Genomic DNA, 20,658 nt, shown 5'->3' with positions numbered 1-20,658 from the left:
CACAGACAGGGTCAACAGCCAGAGCAGCACTGGAGGCATCACTAGGTTTGCCAAGACCAGCTTTGTTTATGGCGATAACTCTGAACTCATACTCTGACCCTTCAGTCAGCTGAGTGGCCTTGATGGTCCTGTCAATGACCGGCCGTCTGTTGACCTTAGCCCAGGTCAGCTCAGTGGCTTCACGTTTCTCCACCATGTAGCCCAGGACATGAGACCTGCCATCGTTGGCTGGGGCCTTCCAGCTAACAGTCATGGAGTCCTTGGTGACATTTGTGATGACAGGTGGATCGCATGGACCAGGAACATCTGAAGAATGAGATTTTACCAGTGCTTTGAGTCCACAGCATATGCAAATAGAAACTTGATAATCAAATATTTTTCAACCAAGTAACAAAGCTGGGGGAAACCTCAGAATAATAATCAAAAGGTTGGTTGACAGGTCACATCACTTGGGTATGCAAAATGTTAAACGGTTATTCTATAGTGCTGAACTAGAAATAGAAAAATAGTTCATGTGAATCATAACACTTAATACTTTTTAATCAATCCCTATACACTTTTCTTATATACACTTTCTTACTTTTGTTACTCTTGTATTGCTGTGACTCCTGAATTTCCCTTTGAGGGTGAATAAAGTATATTCTATTCTACTCTTTTCTATTCAATTCTATTCTATTTCTTTTAATAAGGAACACAATTGATTTTCTGACCCTGTTACTGCCAGTCATACTACAGTCCCCACCATATTGCAAAACCTCATGTAATATGATGGCGATTTGAAGGATTCTTTTAACAGGAAATAGGCTGTGGTGGACCCATGTTCCATGAAAATATTTAAACCAGGTTCTTGAATTGCCTTTTGGTTTTAACAATGGGTCAAGTATGTACAGGGTAAAGATGAAGGTTATAATTTCCTTTTCCTACCGTGACCAAAATCAAAGATCTTAACTTATGGCATAATTACTCACAAACAGGAAGTTTCATAAGACAGTGACAAGGACATACCGTATGGATTCTTGACCATGACAGCGTCGGTCACTTTGGCATCTCCGACACCATACTGGTTCTCAGCACTGACTCTGAACTCGTACTCGTGTCCTTCAATAAGTTTCTCTACTGAGCAGTCTGTGATGTGTCCATGGATGTTAGCAGTGACCAGTGCCCAGTTGGCTCTGCTGGTCTCACGCTTCTCAATAATGTAGTTGGTGATCTCAGAGCCACCATCAGCAAGTGGGGGCTCCCAGCGAATCTTAACACGGTCTGCAAAGACCTTTGCAATTTTCACTGAAGCTGGAGGGCCTGGTTTATCTGTAGATGGGAGAGTGGAAATTTAGCTTATGTGTGTATTTCCACACAACAACACAACAATCATTCAATCTAACTTACCTAGCACTTTGACTTTGATAGTGGCATACTTGCTGCCGTTTATATTCTCAGCTGTGATGGTGTAGTCCCCTGTCTCCCTCCTGGTGACGGAGAACAACTCCAGCAGATGGACATGTTTCTTCTGGACCATCTTCATTCCCTCTGCGATCACCAGAGGAGCACCATCTCTCTTCCAGCTCACCTTTGGTAGCGGCTTTCCAAACACCTCTGCATCAAGAGAGACGTTCTCTCCAGCTTTTACCACAATCAGGTTCTTCATCTCAACACCAAGCTCCACGCGAGGAGGAACTGCAAAAAGGAGGGAGTAAAACAATCAGTGATATTTCATCATCATTTAATCTGTTGGTCATAATTTTCTTTTGCTTGTGATGTTTTACCATTCTCTGCAATGACAGCAATGGGGTCGGACAGCTCAGATGGCTGGCTAATATTGACGGCAGTCTTGGCGATGACTCTGAACTGGTACTGTTGGAACTCTCCCAAGCCAGTAACCACGTAGTTCTCGGTCTGGATGCTCAAGCAGTTGGCATTACAACGTGTCCACTTGTCTTCTGGGAGCTTTGTGTACTCCACGTAGTAGCCAATCAGCTTACTACCACCATCGTGCTTGGGACGGGACCAGACCAATGAGACAGAGTTCTTGGTCACATCCATGGGTTCCGGTTTACCTGGTGGGTCTGAATGGAAAGAAAGTAGTGGAGTTGTGGACTCAGTAAAGGTGTTAAAACACTGGAGGAGGTTGTGCCAGTTAACTAATCACTTGAATAACAGCAAGGTATGACGTATGATGCCCCATTAATAAAAGAAGTTTATAATTTTCATGTACTTTATCAACGACTCAACATTCTTATACAACTATTAAAACAATTATAAAAGGCAAAATAACACATTCTTACCAACAGCGGTCCTTGCAGTAATGAAGTCAGTCTGTTTGCATGGTTTGCCCTGTCCTGCCAGGTTAAACGCAGAGACCCTGAAGGTGTATTCCAGACCCTCGATCAGGCCAGAGCAGGTGTATTGGGTGGCTTTGACCACAGACTCATTGGCCTTTACCCACAGAAGGCTGTTCCTCTCCTTCTTTTCAATGCAGTATCCAGTGATGGGAGTGCCACCATCATTACTGGGGCGCTCCCAGGACAGAATGACAAAGTCTTTGTTGATCCTGTTGATCTGCAGATTTCTGGGCTCACTTGGTGTATCTTTATGAAAAACAACCATTAAAAAAAATAAGTACACATAATAAAAGCTGAAGTGGGAAATTGCAGTAGAACTGTCAGACTTACCGAATGGATATTTGGCAATTATCCTCTCAGAATAGATTGGCTGAGAAACGCCAAACCTGTTCTCAGCACGGACACGGAAACCATACTCTTTACCAGTAGTGAGTTTGGTCACTCTGAAGCTAGTCTTAGTGCAGGAAGTGGATACAGTGATCCAGTCACCCTGGCTTACATCACACTTCTCAACAATATAATTGGTGATGTTGCTGCCACCATCCTCTTGTGGGGAGTTCCAGAGCAGAGTACAGGCATCAGTATCTTGCTCAGTAACCTCCAGAGGGCCCTCAGGAGGTCCAGGGATGTCTGTAGAGATGCAGAAGATGTGTTCATGTTAGCAACGACAGATAATGACTTTAATTTAATGGATGAGCTCAAAATGATTGTTTTGTGTCATCTAGATTATTTTAAAACAGCAGCTTTATCAAAACTTACCCATAACGGTGACTCTGAGGATCTGGTTGACTTTGCCAGTGCTGTTCTCTGCAGACAGGCTGTAGTAACCACTGTCTTTACGTGTCACATTCTTGATGATAAGCGTGCATGATGTGAGTGTCTTTACGACTGACAGGCGGTCAGAAGTCAGTACGTCCTCGTTGCCCTGCTTCCACTTGCAGAATGGAGCGGGTTTACCTGCCACGATGGCCTCAACCACCAACTTGGATCCAGCTCTGACAGTGACTATGTCAGGCATGATGATTTTAGCAGGCACTGAAAAGGAAAAACATAACAAGGTACCTCAGAGATTTATAAAAGGATTTCATCAAATATCTAACTCAGAGTCAGTCTGTTAGGTCTGCAGTATACTAAAGCTGGTCTACTCACTGAGCTGCTCCTTGACCTCAAACACTCCCTCAGCCTCGCGTGCCAGGCTCGTTCCTACTGAGTTCCTGGCAGCCACTCTAAACTTGTACTTTGTTCCTTCCTTGAGTCCAACCACCACTATGGTCAAGTCTTTGACCACAGAATAGGGAGTCCATTTGCCCTCAGGTGCACCATCCTCCTGGTAGTCCACCACATAGCCATTGATCTTGGCCCCTCCATCTCTGAGTGGTTTCAGCCAGGCCAGAGTAGCACTGTTCTTGGTGATTTCCAGCACGTCCATCTTCTTTGGAGGGTCTGGCTCACCTGTATTTCAAAATGCAGCAGTGTTAAGAAAAACCAGGAGAAAGGTAAAAGAAAACAGAGAGATAGAGATAGAGATACTTACTGATAGGATCAACAGCCAGGTAGGACCTGGGTGAGTCCTGAGGAACTCCAATTCCGTATTTGTTGCAGGCCATGATTCTGAAGTAGTACTCGATGCCAGGTGTCATGTTGGTCACCTTAAAGCTGGTTTTCTTCAGATCCTCTGTGCACTTGGTCCATGTCTTCCTGTCAACCTCACGTTTCTCTACGATGTAGTTGGTGATTGGGCTGCCACCGTCATTTTCAGGTGGTGACCAGGACAGCTGGGCTGTCGTCTTGGAGACGTCGGTTGCATCAAGGCTGTGAACAGGACCAGGAGTATCTGCAGAGAAAAAAAATTAAGAGTCACCAAATTTAAATAATGAAAATTGTCTGACTTTTCTATGAAGACCAGATTTGATCAGTATTATTTCTTACCAAGGACTTTGACCCGGACAAACACAGCTTTCTCTCCAGCTGAGTTGGACAGGGTCAGCGAGTATTTGCCAGAATCCTCTCTGGTGCTCTCAGGGATAACCAAGAAAGACATAGAGTCAACCTGGTCTACATGACCACGGCGGATCACGTTATCCACTTTCAGACGCTTCCAGGTAACCTTGGGGGCAGGTCTTCCTCTGATAACAGCAAAAAGCCTGATTGGACATCCAGCCCTGACAGCCAGGCCTTTCCTCAGACTGGCATCCAGGTCGATCTCTGGAGCCTCTGTAGCCATGGAGACACATAACTCATCAGAATTGTTACCAATAACAATGCTTTGTTTTGAAATGTTTGCTTCAAAAACCATTCATCCTTACCCAGAATTTCCTTAGGTGAGACAGCTTCCTTCAAGTATGCGTGGCGCCCCCAACCAACCTGGTTCTGAGCAGACACCTTGAAATCATACTCTTGTTTTTCATCAAGCTGGCCAATAGTGAACTCTGTGAGCACCAGAGGGCCATGAGTGTCAATCCTTTTCCAACCCTCTGAGGGCTTCTCAGGATCTGCCTCGCTCTTCAATCTCATATCCAAGCTGTAGCCAATGATGGGGGCACCACCATCATACACCGGCTTAGACCAGCTCAGGGTAATGGAGGTCTTGGTGCTGTCACCCACCTTAAGGCCTGCAGGGGGGCCAGGAGGCTCTGTAGGTAGAAACAGACAAACCAAAATATTTAATAAATTAAATCAGCACTAAAACATCGGGGGCACCAACACTTCATCTTTGTGTAGATTAAAACCAATCTGAGACTAATATATAAGATATAAAAAATGTAAAAGAAGGTTTAACCAACCAATTGGATCTTTAGCTGCAACAGGTCTGCAGGGTTTGCTTGGCTCTCCAAGGCCAACCTCATTCTCAGCCTTAACCCTGAACTGGTACTCATGGTTGGGAATCAGGTTGGTGACTTTCATGCGTCTTTCTGAGATGGGGCTCTTGTTGCAGGGCACCCAGCGCACTGCCCTCTTCTCTTTCCTCTCCAGGATGTAGCCAGATATAGACTTTCCTCCATCATTCTCAGGAGGAGCCCAGACAACTGTCATCTCATCTTTGCTCACCTGGATCACAAAAGTAAGTGTAAGTTACAGGGGGGCTTGGGAAGACAGGGCTCATTTTAGGAGAATCCTTGAAGAACAGGTTCTTTAACTTACCTTGGTAACCTCAGGGGCATCAGGGGGTCCAGGTCTGTTGAACTGGGTCTTGACAGTGACAGGCTTGCTCTCCATGGCAGGGCCAGTTCCCATCTTGTTCTCCGCCCTCACTCTGAAGATATACTCATTGCCCTCCACTAGACGAGTGACATTGCAGTAGGGTGTGACCACAGAAGCAGAGTATGTGGACCAGACCATCCTCCTGGTCTCACATTTTTCAAGGATGTAGCTGTCCACCTCGCAACCACCATCATCCTCTGGGGCATCCCATACCACCCTGCATTTGTCAGCACCAATGCCAGTAATCCTGAGATTTCTCACTGGGCCAGGGACATCCAAGACATTCACATTGGCATATGCAGTGAAGGTACCAGCTGAGTTGGTGGCAGTGATAACATATTTTCCAGTGTCAGAGCGTCTGGACTTGGTCAAAAGGAACTTGGAGTAGTCTGTGCCAGTCTCATAGCTCAGCCTTGGGTTGTCTCCAACAGCTTTGTCCTTTACCCATTTGACTTCAGGTTGGGGCTTCCCTCTTAGGCCAGCCTCCATCCTGACTGATTCTCCAGCTTTTACTGTAAGGGTTCCAGCCAGCTTCAGGTCAAGAACAGGCTTCTGGATCTCCTCTTTCACCAGAATATCAGGAAGTTTTACCCAGCCACTTTCACCTCCCTCATTGACTGTCTGTACCCTGGATAACAAATAATACAAACAAATGTGATTAGACTGGGTTCTGGTGTGAAACAGTTTGCAGATCAAATGGTTAGACCACTTCATATAAAAATACAGTAACTTACCTAAAGGTGTAGGTCTGATTTTCGTGGCACTTGTCAGCCAGGAAGAAGGTGTCAGTCAGGGTACCAGTGTTGAGTTTCTCCCACTCCTCAGCATCTTTGGCTTTGCACTCCAGGTTGTAGGAGAGGTTGGGGCTGCCACCATCATAGTCAGGTCTTCTCCATCTGAGATGGACGTAATTCTTGCCAATGTCAGTGGCTCTAAAGCTCTCAGGCTCACCAGGCTTCTCAACAGGGTCAATGGCCATCACAGGGGTTTTGGTCTCCACACAGGGTCCTGGTCCCATCTTATTCTCAGCACATACACGGAACAGGTACTCATGACCTTCCATTAGCTTGGCTTTGATCTTACGATTAGTACAATTTGAGGAGATCATAGACCACATGCTAATGCTTGGCTCTCTGCATTCAACAATGTAGTTAGTGATCTCAGATCCACCATTGTCTTTTGGAGCCTCCCAGTTGATCATGCATGAGTTTTTGGTAACGTAGGTAGTATGAAGGTTTTGGCAGTGGCTTGGTCTATCCAGCACATTGACTGAAATGGTGCAAGAGGCCTCACCGCCTTCATTTGAAGCCTTCAGGACATATTTTCCATGGTCAGCTCTAGTTGCCTCTTTGATCCTCAGTTGCACCACAGGCAGGTTCTGAATAAGAGTATTGCGCTTGCTCTTCTCAAGAACTGTCTCTTCCTTTGACCAAATCACTTCAGGGTCTGGGCGGGCCTTGATGTAGCCAATGATATTGATGTTATGTCCTACACGCACAGTAAGGCGATCGCGGCAGATGGCATCCATCTCAATCTCTGGGGGAATGAGGATGTCCTGAGCAGTGATGGAGTCTGGGACTTCTCTGTGCGCTCCATCTCCGATCATGTTTGAAGCAAAGACTCTGAATTTGTAGGCGACACCCTCCTCAAGACCCTTCACTGTGTAAGCACACAGTTTAATAAAATCGTCCAGGTTCACCTTTTTCCACTCTTCGCTATCACCTTTCTTCATTTCCACAGTGTAACCAAGGATTGGGCTGCCTCCATCTTTTGAGGGTTTGGTCCAGACCAGGTCAGCTGTGCTCTTGCTGTAATCTTTAACTTTGGGATTGATAGGGTGGCTGGGGACAGTGATGGGCCTGCAGGGCTTGCAGGGATCAGAGGTGGGAGAGGGGCCACTGAAGCCAGCAATATTCTCAGCAAACACCCTGAACTCGTACTCACTGCCCTCAAACAGACCAAGGACCCTGTACCTCAGGTCTCTACAGGGTGTCTTGTTGACACGGATCCATTTTCCTCCCTTGTGTCTGCGCTCAATGATGTAGCCAGAGATCTGGCTGCCACCATCAGTCAGAGGCATGGTCCAGCCCAGTGTAACAGCATCCTCAGACAGGTCAGAGGTCTGTGGCTTGCCAGGAGCACTTGGTGGCATGAAGGAGTGCTCAGCCACTGTAGGCTTGCTCTCAAGGGGAGCACCATTTCCCATCTTGTTGGCTGCACGAATGCGAATCACATACTCAACCCCCTTCTGCAGGCGGGTGATGTTGAGTTGTGTGGCGAGGCTGCCAGAACTAACACCTCCCCAGGTCTCCTTGTTGGACTCTCTCTTCTCTATGATGTAGTGGGTGACAGGGCTTCCACCATCATCCTTGGGAGGACGCCATTCAATCATCATGGAATCTGGAGAAACCTCCAGGATGTTGACAGGTCCAATAGGAGCAGCAGGAACATCCAGGACAGTGACATTCAAACCCACAGTCTTGGTTCCAGCGGGGTTGGACACAGTGAGCAGGTAGGTGCCAGTGTGGTTTCTAGTGCACTCATTAATACTGAGTACAGTGGAGAAGTTGTCTGTGTCAATCTTAGTGTTACCCTGGCTGGTGATCTCCTCTCCTTCAATGGTCCACTTGGCAGTGGGAACAGGGATTCCTCTCATGATAGCTGGCAGTCTGATAGTGGTGCCAGCCTTAACAATGATGCCTTCAATGAGCTTAGCATCCACTTCAAGGATAGGTGGCACTGTGGATAAACAGAGGAGGTTAATCCCTACTGATCACTGATAAAAACTAAAACAAGAGGTAAATTTGCACTTAGTCTAATACCACAGGAATAAATGATAAATAATATATTGTGTCTCACCAAGTTTCTCCTGGCAGAGGATAGGCACAGTGGTGTCAGGCCTGCTGAGACCAATGGCGTTCTCAGCCCTTACTCTGAAGCGGTAAGTCTTGCCTTCCTCCAGACCAGTCACATGGCTCTCAGGGATGCTGACAGTCTTCCACTCATACCACTCCCTCTCCCCTTCTTCCTGGAACTCTACAAAGAAGCCTGTGATCTCACTTCCTCCATTGCGGTCAGGCCAGTTCCAGACCAACCATACCTCAGTCTTGTCCACATCGACATGGTGCAGGTCTTTAGGGGGTCCAGGGGGGACTGAAGTGATATTAAAAAGAGGAGAGTCAAGTTTGAGCATCTACTGCATCTTTTATCCATGGAATATTGAATCACAAAAAGGTTTGTTACTTACAGAGTGGGTTCATTGCCTTGATGGCTTTAGGTGTCTCAACATATTCACTGCGGCCATACTGGTTCTCAGCAGCCACTCTGAAGGAGTAGGATGTGCCCTCCATCAGGTGCTTCAGCATCATGCTTCGTTTCTTGGATGTTGAGCAAACAGGAACCCACTGAGTGGATGCCGTATCTTTTTTCTCCACCACAAAGTTAGTGATGCGAGTACCACCGCTGTCTTCTGGGTCTTTCCAGGACAGGTAGGCAGAGTCACTCCTGACATCAGACACCCTGAGGTGCTGGATGGGACCAGGTTTGTCTGAAGAAAACACAAAAGAACCAGCACAAAATTAGTGAGCCTGTCTTTTAATAACAGACAAACACTGAAGTAACTGATTATATCACTAAGTATCTTTGAAAAATCATGACATTCTTACCAAAGACCAGCACAGTGCAGATGGCAGACTTAGATCCAGCTGGGTTCTCCACAGTGAGAGTGTAGTCTCCACAGTCACCACGGTGACAGAACCTCATCTCGAGCTTGGTGCCAGTCTGGTTGGTCTCAATGTCAGCCCTCGTGGGCACATCTGCATCATTCTTCTTCCAGGTAACAGTTGGGAATGGTGCGCCTTTGATTGTGGCCATCAGTGTGATGTGAGTGCCAGCCATGGCTTTCACCTCTCGGGTCATTCCAGCATCAAGAATCAGCTCTGGGGGCTCTGAAAGAGGAAATGAGAGGTGTTTATTGATGGTCATAAAGCACTGCCATTCCAGATTTGGACAAACAGCAGATTTTGGATCCTAGTCAGAAATACTTAAGAAAAAAACAAACCCCTGACATGACAACTCACCGAGTCTCTCCTGCACTTTGATTGGCTCTGCCAAGTTAGCTGGGTCAGACTCTCCTGCAGCATTCACAGCCATGACTCTGAAGCGGTACAGAGCACCATCTTCCAGGTTGATCACCTTAAACTTTGTCTGCTGACAAGAGTCTGGTGTCTGGTTCACCTGAGGACAAAAGGAGAAGAAGAGGTCAATAAAGTTTTTCACTGAAGATTCATTTCTTTGATACATGATACTTTGACAGCCATCTCACCTTAGTCCATTCTTCCTCTCCAGATTTCTGGAACTCCAGCAGGTATCCAAAGATCTTTCCTCTGCCAGTGTCAGTGGGTGGCAGCCAGGACAGAGTGACTGATTCCTTGGAGAAGTCGATAACCTGAAGGTTCACTGGTGGGCTGGGTTTTACTGTCACAGAGAACAGAGAACAATTATTTAACTTGGTTTGGTAAGTTCATGAATAAAATTATTAATGTGCTTTTTAAAAAGATAGCTTACCAATGGGGTCTTTGGCAAAGACAGGTTTGGATGGAGGGCTTGGGTCTCCGACTCCCACCACATTCTCAGCACTTACTCTAAACTCGTACTCGCAGCCCTTCAGAAGATCTGTCACCCAGTACTCTACTTTCGGGTAGATTCTCTCTGTGTTGCAGCGAACCCACCTGAAAACAAAACCAGCTTAATTGTTAACCCCTGGGGGACATTTTTTTTCATTGTTTTATACAAGAGATAAGGATGTGTGGTAAATCCTAAACCAAAAACAAATTGCAATTCAGTGTGATTTAATGAGTCACACATTTTCAGAGAGGCAATGTATAACTAAAATGGTACAAAAATATAAAATATTACAAAAATAAAAATATTTTCATTAGTAATAAAAAAACCTTGGTATAAAGAGATGCTAAGGAATTGGATTATTCTCCTGCTGTGTGTGTTCCTGTACCTGTTGGCCATGGTCTCCTTCCTCTCCACGATGTACCCTGTGATTGGTTTTCCTCCATCGGCAGGAGGCTCCCAGTGGATGAGGGCAGAGTCATGGTACACCTCCTTTACTGTTGGCTGTTTAGGAGCGTCTGGCACTTCTGTAATGGAGACACACAAAGAGCGACAACCTGTGATTGGGCGCTGTGGGAGGGTTCGTCTATGGCATCTGTTGATTTAACTTTGCTGTTTGAACATGTCTTTGGGTGTTTGTGTGTCATGACTTACTGAAGACGTCTCTGGCCTTGGACTCAGCAGACAGTAGAGGTTCACTGATGCCGTAGATGTTCTGAGCCATGATCCTAATGATGTATTCACGACCCTCGATCAGTTTTGGCACCTAAACAAGAGACAGGGGTGAAGACTAGCTGTGATTGGCTCCTTAAAAAGTGAGGTAACATCCGCTTAAAGATAAACCAACTTCCAAGCAGATACTTTGTAAAATGCAAGACTTGTAAACATGATGTAAATCTTTTGTTGCTGGGTTTCCCATCCTTAATGATTAACTGCTGCTCTGCCTACCCTGCAGGTGGTCCTGGTGCAGGACTCGGTGACAGGCATCCAAAGGTCTCTGTTTGTGTCTCTCTTCTCAATGATGTAGTTGGAGACAGGGCAGCCTCCGTCATCCAGGGGAGGGTTCCAGGAGATCACCATGTAGTTCCTGTACACCTCGTTGAAGACCACAGGGCCCTCTGGAGGCTGAGGACGGTCTGACAGACAAAATTGTACAGATGAGTAGCGAGCTTTCACTTTAAGATTTAATTTTCAGATATTTTTCTATAACCTCTGTAATGTCTAATAAATAAAGTAAATATAACCACCAAACAAACCTGCGAGGGTGTTGAGAGTTCATTCTCTGTGACTGAACAATGACTTACCGACCACGGTGATGGTGCAGACTCCGGTGCGTGTTCCAGCAGCATTATCCACGCTGACACAGTAGCAACCGCTGTGATCTCTCTTGGCCTGGCTGATGTTGAGGCTGAGGTGTTTGGCGGAGCTGTGTAGGCTGATCAAATCGTCAGCCTTTAGTTCCTCGTCATTCTTTTTCCAGGTGATGGCTGGAGCGGGTTTCCCACCGAAGCGGCCTGACAGCATGCAGCTGTCTCCCACCTTCACCATCATCTTGTCTCTGAAGTCCAGGTCCAGAGTGGGAGGTTCTGAAGGAGACATTTGAGAAAGGCTTTAATTTTTCTGATTCGCACTTATTGTTCTTGACAAAGATATTTTAAAACTGCACTCTGAATATCAGAGATCTAATATTTGATCCGTCTCATCACTCACCCAGCTCATCCTTGCACTGCACAGGTTTGGTGGCAAAAGATGGTTTGCCCTGTCCCACCTGGTTAACGGCAGAGACCCTGAACTCGTGACTTGATCCATCCTTCAGCCCAGTCAGAGTGAACTTCCTGTCCATAAGCTTGTCCTCTCCTCCAACACGTGTAAAGATGTCACGTCCAACCATACGAGACTCAAGGATGTATGATGTCACCTCTGCACCTCCATCGTACTTAGGAGGTCTCCAGCTGACAGAGATGGAGTCCTTAGTGACAGCAGTGATGATCAGGTCCTCTGGACGCTCAGGGACGGCTGGAGAAGACAAAATGCACAAGTTTTAATTTTAATTACTTTGACACCTTTGTGAAATTTAGGTTTCATTTGGCTAATGCTTGTGAATTCTACGCACAGATGGGGTCCTTGATGAGAACCATCTTGTCGGTCTCAATAAATGGTCCCATGCCGATGATGTTCTCGGCTGCGATCCTAAAGAAGTAGCCCTTTCCGTCGTGCAGTCCCTGCACCACAGCGTTGTTCCTGGTCACAGTGTAGGACACAGAGGTCCAGCCCATGCGGTCTGACTCCCTTTTCTCAATGATGTAGTTGGTGATGGCAGAGCCACCATCGTCCTCAGGAGAGTACCAGGTCAACTTGCACGAGTCGGTGGTTAAGTTCTCGCCAGCGAAGGGAAGACCAACAGGTCCAGGGACGTCTGTGGAGAGCATATAAAAAGTTTCAGTCCTGAGACACATTACAGAGATAGGAAAAACTGTCAAATGTGCAGTTGATGAGATGTTGCATCAACAGCTGCAGGAATAGGATGGGCAGACTCACCGAGGACCTCCACGATGACTGCCTTCCTTCTCTCTCCTCCCTCATTCTTGGCGATAAGGGTGTAGATGCCCTGGTGTTGGCGTCTGCAGTTCTTGATGACTAGAGAGTTGGAGATACCTGTCTTCTCCACCACAGCCTCTTTGGGCACCTCTGCGTCATCTCTGCACCAGGTGATTGTAGGGGCTGGTTTACCTGAGACGTAGGCAATGATGCGGATAGTTCCGCCAGCATGGATCACAATCTTCTCCTTCACAGAGGCATCCAGGTCCATCTCAGGAGGAACTGCAGGAGAGAGTAAAGATTTGTTGATCATTAATGTTGTTTATTGGTGCACCTTCACAGTTCAGCATCAGGTCAAAGTCTTACTCGTTCTGTCTTTGGTCTCGATGAGCTCAGCCACATATCCGGGCTCTCCCACTCCAGCCACATTGACAGCACGAACTCTGAAGCGGTACAAACCGCCTTCCTTCAAACCAGGAATGACAAACTTGGTTCCTCTGACCTCAGTGTCCTTTGCCTGAAGAGAAAAACATCAACAACATTAACTTCATCACTGAGGTTCTCTTCTTGACATCATTACATCATTCTCTTTTTTGTTCAGTCATGATGTGTTCAGTCTTTCAGGTCTTTCAGGTTTTAAAAGAATATCTAAGGTGAGAAAAGAGAAGATTTTCATCTTGGAAAAAAAAACTGGCACCATCACTTGTCATACCTTCTCCCAGCCCTCGTCAGTCTCAGGCTCCTTCTCTTCCTCTTCAACACTCAGCAGAAGCTTCTTCTGAGCCTTCTTTTCCTCTGCCTCTTTGTCCACCTCCTTGAACTCCACAATATAGCCAGTGACCTTTGACCCGCCATCCAACAGGGGAGGGATCCATTCCAGGTCGACTGTCGACTTGGTCCAGTCTGTCACCTTTGGAGTGGGTGGACCAGGAGGCTCTGCAGACACACAAACACAAAGGTAAAGTTAAAGATTTTTGTATTAGAGAGTGTAATGATTTAATGACAGATCTGGAATAAGAATCTTTGTCTTACTGATGGGGTCTCTGCAGAGTACAGGGTCAGACGGTGGGCTGGGCAGTCCTACACCAGCTGCGTTCACCGCACTGACCCTGAAAATGTATGTGGCGCCCTCCAGCAGCCCAGTGACGTCCCAGTTGTTGCCCAGTGGCAAAGCCCGGATTGGGTCTTTGGTGACCCGAGCCCAGCGCTTGGCAGTTGTCTCCTTCCTTTCCACGATGTATCCAGTGATGGAGGAGCCGCCATCATATTTTGGCTCCTCCCAGTTGACAGTCATGTTATCCAGACTGACGTTGGTCACTGTTGGTTTCTCACACTGACCGGGGACAGCTGCAGGAGGACAAACATTTAGAAATGATCATTACATCAGGTCTTTGAGAGCGTTCTTTAATCTTTTCAGTCTTAGAAAAGATAGGTAAATGTGACAGAGAGGGAAGAGTGATGTGAACTCACTGAAGAGGTTTCTGGCCTTCTCAGGTTCGCTGAAAATTGGAGGTCCGACTCCAAACTTGTTCTGAGCCATGACCCTGAACTCGTACTCGTGGTTCTCTGTCAGACGAGTCACTACGTAGGCACACTCTTTAGGGTCATTAGAGACATGGACCCAGGACTTCCTGTTGTCCTCACGCTTCTCAACCACGTAGTTGGTGATCTTGGATCCACCATCATCCTTGGGAGGGTTCCAGGCCAGGCCGATCCTGTCTGCAAACACCTCGGTTAACTTGATTGGTCCAACAGGTGGGCCAGGAGGTCCTGCAGAGAGAAAGAGAGGATGTTACTCCTGGAAAAAATATTATCTATTTCATCACATTATCTTTTGTGTTGTAATTTGAGCAGCACCTTAAGTTTATTTAAGTGTTTCATACCTAATACGAGGAGCTTGAGGTCCTTGGTGACAGATCCCAGGCTGTTGCTGGCAGTCAGGCTGTAGATGGCGCTGTCATCCCTGCTGGCTTGCTGAATCAGCAGTGTGCACTTATCATGGGTCACCAGTTTGTTCATGTGCTGGTCGTACTTGACAGCTGTCTTCTCATCAGGTTTAGCAATGGTGGCTTTCTTCCAGGTAAGAGTTGGGAACGGACACCCGCTCACCTTGGCTACAATGCTGATATCACAGCCCTCCTCGCCTTCCATGGCCTCACGCAGCTGGATGGTGGGAGCACCTGCAGAAAGATTTGAGATGCTTTAAACTAAAAATCTGCAGCTACAGAAAAAACTTTCCAACACAGAGGTGATTCAGTTACTCCAGTTTTCAGAGTTGTTTCCTGAGCAGTGTGTGGTTGTCTAAAGTGACTCTCACTCACAGGTCTGATCCTTGATGACGAGGGGTCCAGCTGTGGCTGAGGGTCGGCTGGGTCCAGCAGCATTTACAGCCTTTACTCTGAACTCATATTCTCCTCCCTGGAAAACAGCAACAACAGAATCAACAGACAATCCAGGATTAAAGAAAACATTAGGCTCGTATTTATTTCTAGTAAAGGAATTAAATCTCCCCTTTAAATTTAGGAAGTAGCAAAGTTGAAGTTCTGGGACTTTTTGTATGACAGACACTGACCTCCTTCAGGTCCTCCACCACGAAGGTGAGCTCCTCCACGTTCCTCTTATTGCACTGCTTCCAGGTCTCCTTCTCCTTGCCGCTGGTGTCCCAGCTCAAACGCTCAATGATGTAATGTGTCACCGGGGAACCACCATTGTTCTTGGGAGCCTCCCAGCACAGAGTGACAGTGTTCTTTGTCACCAGGTCAACCCTCACCTTGGTGGGGGGGTCAGGTGGGTCTGAGGAGGAGGAAGAGGAAGATTAGTTTACGAATAGTATTGTATGTTCTCTGTAGTTGGCTTGTTGTTTGTGCTTACAGATGGGGTCTCTGGCTCTGACAGGGTCAGAGGTCACAGCGAATGGACCAAATCCAAGTCTGTTCTCGGCTCGGACCCTGAACAGGTAGTCCTGACCCTCCAGCAGGCCGGGCACCACGAAGGCCTGGCTGGCACAGGCAGCGTTCACCTGAGGGCAAACCGATCAGTTTCTTAGCTCAACTTCCAGTAAGAGAAGAACAATATGTATCCACCAAGTTTTTTTTCCAGTTCAGGTCTGATTTAAAGGTACAGCTCTGGTATTTATTTATCTTTGTGAGCTGAGGTGGATTTATAGACCTATGAAGATGAATATGAGCTGTTTTTACCTTGGTCCAGGCGTGGTCAGTGACACATTTCTTCTCAATAAAGTAGCTCTTAATTCTCTCTCCTCCATCGCTGTCAGGAAGCTTCCAGATCAGCCTCATGGTAGCCCGTGTGATGTCAGTGACCTTCAATTCCTTTGGAGCTCCAGGGACGTCTGCGAGAAGGAAAAAATCACTAAGTCATCCAAAAACAGCAAACAGTGTCTTCAGACTTGCTTCTGATAAAATCTGGGCACTCAGTTTCAAAATAAATTCAGACTTAGGTTTGTGGAAAGGTGTCGAAGCATTGCATTACATAAGCTGAGGAGACATACCGAGGACATTGACTCTGACATTGATGTGTTTCTGTCCAGACTTGTTCTTGGCAGTGATGGTGTAACGTCCAGAGTGGGTTCTCAGAGAGACGGGGACAGTCACAACAGATGTGGTGTCTGTGGACTCAATCTAAACACAAGAAGCATTTAAAAAACTTTAACATCAGTCCCTGAGATAGTTTAAACTTTGTTTGTAAAAACATGTTGATTAACACAGCAACAGTGTTGATGTGTAGGAGGTTCACCTCTGAGTCCACAGGCAGTGTGTGCAGTTTGTTTTTCTTGTGTGACTTGGCTTTGCCGTCATACTCCCAGGTAACCTTGGGAACAGGGCGACCCTTGATGGAGGCAGGGATCTTGAATGGATCTCCAGCACGGACGTACAGAAGATCATCAACGATCATGTCAATGCTGATGGCAGGCGGCACTGTGGAGTAAAAAATAAAGATGAAACAGAGACAAATGGAAAAACACCCTATGTCTTACAGAGTTATCAATGTGACTGTGCTTACGCTGGACGTCCTCAATCAGGACCTCGCTGGTGCGGGGGCTGGGGTCAGACTCGCCGATGTCGTTGACAGCGATGATCCTGAAACGGTAGCGTTTCAGGGCCCTCAGGCTGGGCACTGTGAACTCAGTGGTAGGGTGAAGTGAGTCAGGGTCATTGACCCTCACCCACTCTGATGAGCCCTCATCCTGGATCTGGATGATGTAGCCTTTGATGGGACTACCTCCATCCCTCTCTGGTGGTTTCCAGGCCAGAGTCACACTGTACTTTGTCTTATCAGCAACAATGGGAGCTGCTGGCATGCTGGGAGGAGCTGAAGAGAAAAAGAGCAGTTTTAAAAATACAGGATTTAATTAATCTTATTGTCTGTGAGAATAAAGAGGCATGAGTCTATTGGTTCACTCACTGAGTGGATCCACAGCAAATGCTGAGTCTGTAGGACTGCTGAATGGTCCAGTTCCTGCAGAGTTGGCTGCAGCAACCCTGAACTCATACTCTGTTCCTTCAATCAGACGAGTAACCTGAGAGACACAGAAAGAAGGTTGGTTTCACCAGACCGCTTTGGCTAGAAGATCTTACAAGGGCACTGTACATTTCTTTGCTCACCTGGTACTCCCAGCCCTTCACACCCCTCTTGGTGACAGGCACCTTGTTGACTTTGGCCCAGTAACCAGAGCCCTTTTCACTCTTCTCCAGCCAGTATCCCACAATCATGGAGCCACCACTGTCTCTGGGAGGCTCCCAGGTAATAGTCATGGAGGTCTTGGAGTACTCTGCAATGGCTGGCCTCTCAGGTGGGCCAGGCAGACCAAATGGATCTGTGATTTGGACCTCTTCTGATGTGCAGGGGTCGGATATTCCATAGCGGTTCTGTGCCTTCACCCTGAACATGTAAGACTGGTTGGTCTCCAGGTTCCAGACCTGCAGGAGTGAGAAATAATGTTTGTGTCAGAGTTGAAAAGGTTTTTAAACACAATAAGGCTTTACTGTGGTTTTTTGTCAGAACATACCCCATATTTTTTCTCAATGATGCTATTGGTGACTTCCTCCCACTGTGGCTCTACTGCTTCCTGCCCCTCCTCTGGCTCCTCTGTTGACGTTCTCTTCTTCTCAACGATGTAGTTGGTCAGCTCACTGCCACCGTTATCCAGTGGTGCATCCCAATGCAGGTAGCAAGACTCTGCCTTGATGTTGGACACAGCCAAATTCCTGGGTGGAGTTGGGCGATCTGAGAGCAGAGCAAGATACTGTCAGCTCAGGAAACTTTACATACAAGTACGAACAGCTCATTTTTTCTTCCCCAGGTGGAGTCAGTGGTTTGTCTGTACTCACCCAGCACCATGACTGTGGTGGTGTGTTTGGCTGAGCCCATGTTATTGGAGGCAGTCACAGTGTAGCTGCCACGGTCCCTCCTGTTGACTGCTGGGATGGTCAGGGTGGTCTTGCAGTTCATCCTACCGGTCACCTGGGTATCCAACAGCAGAGCCTCAGTGGGTTTATCAATCACCACGTCGTCTTTGGTCCACTCGATCTTGGGAATGGGGAGACCCAGGACATCGGCAGGGATCTCCACAGGTTCACCCTTCCTCACAGTGATGCAGTCACCCTTAAAGTGCTTCAGCATGTGGACCTCAGGAGCCACTGAAAACAAACCACGATCAAATTAAACACCAGTTTTTTAACCTTAGCCATCCTAGCAGCATCATTAGGAACTAATGTGTCTTACCTTCATCATCCTGGATAACCACAGTCAGGGGGATGGAAGGCTCACTCTCCCCAATGAGATTAGTACATTTGATCCTGAACTCATACATCCAGGCCTCCTCCAGGCCCTCCACAGTCATGGTCATGTCAGGGCAGATCTCAGTGTTGCAGGGCTCAAAGGCCTGCTGGTCCTGTCTCTTCTTCTCAACAAAGTATCCAAGGATGGGGCTGCCACCGTCATTGCGAGGAGGCTTCCAGGTCAGGGTGATGGAGTTCTTGGTCCTCTCAGTGTAGTGGAACTTCTCGGGGTATGATGGTGGGCCTGTGGAAACATCAAATCAAATATTAATTTTCAGCACAGATAAGCTTCTCCACTGAGATTACATATTACACTACTTTTAGGACTCACCCTGTGGGTCCACAGCCTTAATGGGTCCCAGCTCGACAGGTGGTCCCAAGCCGTACTTGTTCTTGGCAATGACACGGAACAAGTAGTCCTGTCCCTCCATGATGCCCACACACTCGCACTTGGATGAGGCAGTTTCAACAGGCTGCCTCCAGGTGTGCATCTTGGGGTCTCTGCGCTCCACAACGAAGCCGGTCAGGTCGCTGCCTCCATCATCCTCAGGATCGTCCCAGTTCAGGAAGATCATCTTGCGTGTAACGACGACAGGCTTCAGGTCTGTGACAGGTCCAGGTACATCTGGAGACAGAAGAATATCATGTTAATTTTTATCCAGAATCATCCATTACAGGTGAATTTTTTTTTTGAAGCCTTGTTGTATGAAAGTCCACTCACCCATGACCTCCACTCTGGTCCAGGCGGCCTTGGTGCCACTGGGGTTGCAGGCAGAAATCTGGTATTTGCCGCAGTCCTTCCTCTGAACATTCTTGATTTGAACAATGCTGTCATTGCCCTCAGTAAGAATCTCCACGGTGTCTTTGTCAGGTTTTCCATCATCCTTGGTCCAGGTGATTGAGGGGTAGGGTTTACCTGTGACTGTGGCAGGCACACGCAGTAACTCTCCAGCTCTAATGGTGACACCATTCCTGACAGACAGGTCCAGCTCAATCACTGGCACCTCTGTGAAACCAAGAAGGAAGACACAAAAATGAGACATTTCCAGCTACAACAAATCAGCAGAACTTCCACCTGATTACATCAGACTCTTTGTTCTTGTAATTTTCTGACCTGCAGGATTTCTGACAAACACAGACTCTGTGAATCCTGGTGTTCCCTCTCCAGCAGCATTAATGGCAATGACTCTGACCAGGTACTTGGCTCCCTCACGGACTCCAAATACTGTGAAGGCACGGTTCTTCCATGGACGCTCTGTAGACCTGGACCAGTCCTTAGTACCAGCCATGGCCTTAAAACCACCACAGGAGAGAGACACATTAGAGTGAAAGGGTGACTTAAACTCAACATTTAATTTGCATATGTCAGTGAAAAAAAATGCAGGTGAAACCATGAAAGTGTCAGATTTGATGATCTTACCTTATCCACGTGGTATCCCAGGATCTCTCCTCCACCAGTGTCAGAAGGTGGGTCCCACTCAACTTCGATGGAGTGATCTGTGGTTGCTGCAACTCTTGCAATTGGAGGTCCGGGAGGCACTGCAATGATGCAAAAAACATCAGAACAGAAATTCTACATACTCTACATTCACCCTGTAGGTCACAAAGAAGCATCAGATTAAGAGAGAGGCTACAGAGACTCTGACGTTGACTGAAGCTCTACTGATCACAAGGTGTATAAAAGTTTACGTACGGATTGGAGCCTGGGCAGTCTTGGGCTCAGAGGGGATGCTGAACTTTCCAGGGCCGGCCTGGTTTTCAGCCGCTACCCTGAAGATGTAGGTCAGCCCCTCAATCAGTCCGTCAACATCCAACTCTGTGTCTTTAATGATGTTCCTGAAAGTGTAGACAAAAGGGATATTTTAGAGTTTTTCTCAACACATCATGAAACCACTTCAGTGAGCAGGTAGAGTAAGGCTTGAAAGTCGTTTCTCCACCTGTTGACGCGGGCCCAATGTGTGCTGTTGATTTCACGGCGCTCCACCCAGTACCCAATAATAGGGCTGCCATTGTCGTTGGGTTCGTTCCAGGTGACCAGCATACTGTTGGCTGTGATATCATCAATCTGTGGCTTTTCAGGAGCTTCAGGGGGCTCTGAAGAGGGTAAAAAGATGTGAGTGAGTTTACAGGATGAAGATCTCTTGGTCTATTGACTGTTA

General features: G+C 47.1%; 1 protein-coding gene across 1 annotated transcript in view; it reads right to left on the bottom strand.

Annotated features, from left to right (window-relative positions):
* Nucleotides 1-20,658, bottom strand: part of ttn.2 (titin, tandem duplicate 2) — a 178,306-nt gene that overhangs the window by 49,031 nt on the left and 108,617 nt on the right. The window contains exons 157-206 of the mRNA XM_074694523.1: nucleotides 20,437-20,593; nucleotides 20,193-20,335; nucleotides 19,920-20,038; nucleotides 19,614-19,791; nucleotides 19,221-19,505; nucleotides 18,831-19,124; nucleotides 18,444-18,743; nucleotides 18,050-18,358; nucleotides 17,728-17,945; nucleotides 17,324-17,638; nucleotides 17,124-17,238; nucleotides 16,722-17,030; nucleotides 16,455-16,636; nucleotides 16,210-16,339; nucleotides 15,899-16,050; nucleotides 15,573-15,720; nucleotides 15,274-15,494; nucleotides 15,023-15,119; nucleotides 14,585-14,881; nucleotides 14,172-14,471; nucleotides 13,734-14,048; nucleotides 13,414-13,637; nucleotides 13,068-13,218; nucleotides 12,702-12,983; nucleotides 12,277-12,579; nucleotides 11,874-12,179; nucleotides 11,468-11,749; nucleotides 11,112-11,299; nucleotides 10,818-10,929; nucleotides 10,552-10,690; nucleotides 10,107-10,270; nucleotides 9,865-10,016; nucleotides 9,620-9,776; nucleotides 9,206-9,487; nucleotides 8,788-9,087; nucleotides 8,400-8,693; nucleotides 6,275-8,279; nucleotides 5,481-6,168; nucleotides 5,123-5,387; nucleotides 4,646-4,972; nucleotides 4,269-4,553; nucleotides 3,874-4,173; nucleotides 3,489-3,791; nucleotides 3,099-3,374; nucleotides 2,670-2,969; nucleotides 2,283-2,585; nucleotides 1,764-2,063; nucleotides 1,387-1,674; nucleotides 1,006-1,308; nucleotides 4-306 (exon numbers count right to left, since the gene is read on the bottom strand). Coding sequence (XP_074550624.1) covers nucleotides 4-306; nucleotides 1,006-1,308; nucleotides 1,387-1,674; nucleotides 1,764-2,063; nucleotides 2,283-2,585; nucleotides 2,670-2,969; nucleotides 3,099-3,374; nucleotides 3,489-3,791; nucleotides 3,874-4,173; nucleotides 4,269-4,553; nucleotides 4,646-4,972; nucleotides 5,123-5,387; nucleotides 5,481-6,168; nucleotides 6,275-8,279; nucleotides 8,400-8,693; nucleotides 8,788-9,087; nucleotides 9,206-9,487; nucleotides 9,620-9,776; nucleotides 9,865-10,016; nucleotides 10,107-10,270; nucleotides 10,552-10,690; nucleotides 10,818-10,929; nucleotides 11,112-11,299; nucleotides 11,468-11,749; nucleotides 11,874-12,179; nucleotides 12,277-12,579; nucleotides 12,702-12,983; nucleotides 13,068-13,218; nucleotides 13,414-13,637; nucleotides 13,734-14,048; nucleotides 14,172-14,471; nucleotides 14,585-14,881; nucleotides 15,023-15,119; nucleotides 15,274-15,494; nucleotides 15,573-15,720; nucleotides 15,899-16,050; nucleotides 16,210-16,339; nucleotides 16,455-16,636; nucleotides 16,722-17,030; nucleotides 17,124-17,238; nucleotides 17,324-17,638; nucleotides 17,728-17,945; nucleotides 18,050-18,358; nucleotides 18,444-18,743; nucleotides 18,831-19,124; nucleotides 19,221-19,505; nucleotides 19,614-19,791; nucleotides 19,920-20,038; nucleotides 20,193-20,335; nucleotides 20,437-20,593 — 14,166 coding nt within the window. The remainder of the gene's footprint in view (nucleotides 1-3; nucleotides 307-1,005; nucleotides 1,309-1,386; nucleotides 1,675-1,763; nucleotides 2,064-2,282; nucleotides 2,586-2,669; nucleotides 2,970-3,098; nucleotides 3,375-3,488; nucleotides 3,792-3,873; nucleotides 4,174-4,268; nucleotides 4,554-4,645; nucleotides 4,973-5,122; nucleotides 5,388-5,480; nucleotides 6,169-6,274; nucleotides 8,280-8,399; nucleotides 8,694-8,787; nucleotides 9,088-9,205; nucleotides 9,488-9,619; nucleotides 9,777-9,864; nucleotides 10,017-10,106; nucleotides 10,271-10,551; nucleotides 10,691-10,817; nucleotides 10,930-11,111; nucleotides 11,300-11,467; nucleotides 11,750-11,873; nucleotides 12,180-12,276; nucleotides 12,580-12,701; nucleotides 12,984-13,067; nucleotides 13,219-13,413; nucleotides 13,638-13,733; nucleotides 14,049-14,171; nucleotides 14,472-14,584; nucleotides 14,882-15,022; nucleotides 15,120-15,273; nucleotides 15,495-15,572; nucleotides 15,721-15,898; nucleotides 16,051-16,209; nucleotides 16,340-16,454; nucleotides 16,637-16,721; nucleotides 17,031-17,123; nucleotides 17,239-17,323; nucleotides 17,639-17,727; nucleotides 17,946-18,049; nucleotides 18,359-18,443; nucleotides 18,744-18,830; nucleotides 19,125-19,220; nucleotides 19,506-19,613; nucleotides 19,792-19,919; nucleotides 20,039-20,192; nucleotides 20,336-20,436; nucleotides 20,594-20,658) is intronic.

This window comes from Halichoeres trimaculatus, unplaced genomic scaffold (assembly GCF_033239565.1).
Source record: "Halichoeres trimaculatus isolate MK-OKI-2021-1 unplaced genomic scaffold, fHalTri1.1 fHalTri1_scaffold_19, whole genome shotgun sequence".
Classification (NCBI taxonomy): domain Eukaryota; kingdom Metazoa; phylum Chordata; class Actinopteri; order Labriformes; family Labridae; genus Halichoeres; species Halichoeres trimaculatus.
Note: the sequence above shows the minus strand (reverse complement) of the source record. Positions and strands in the feature narration are given on the sequence as shown.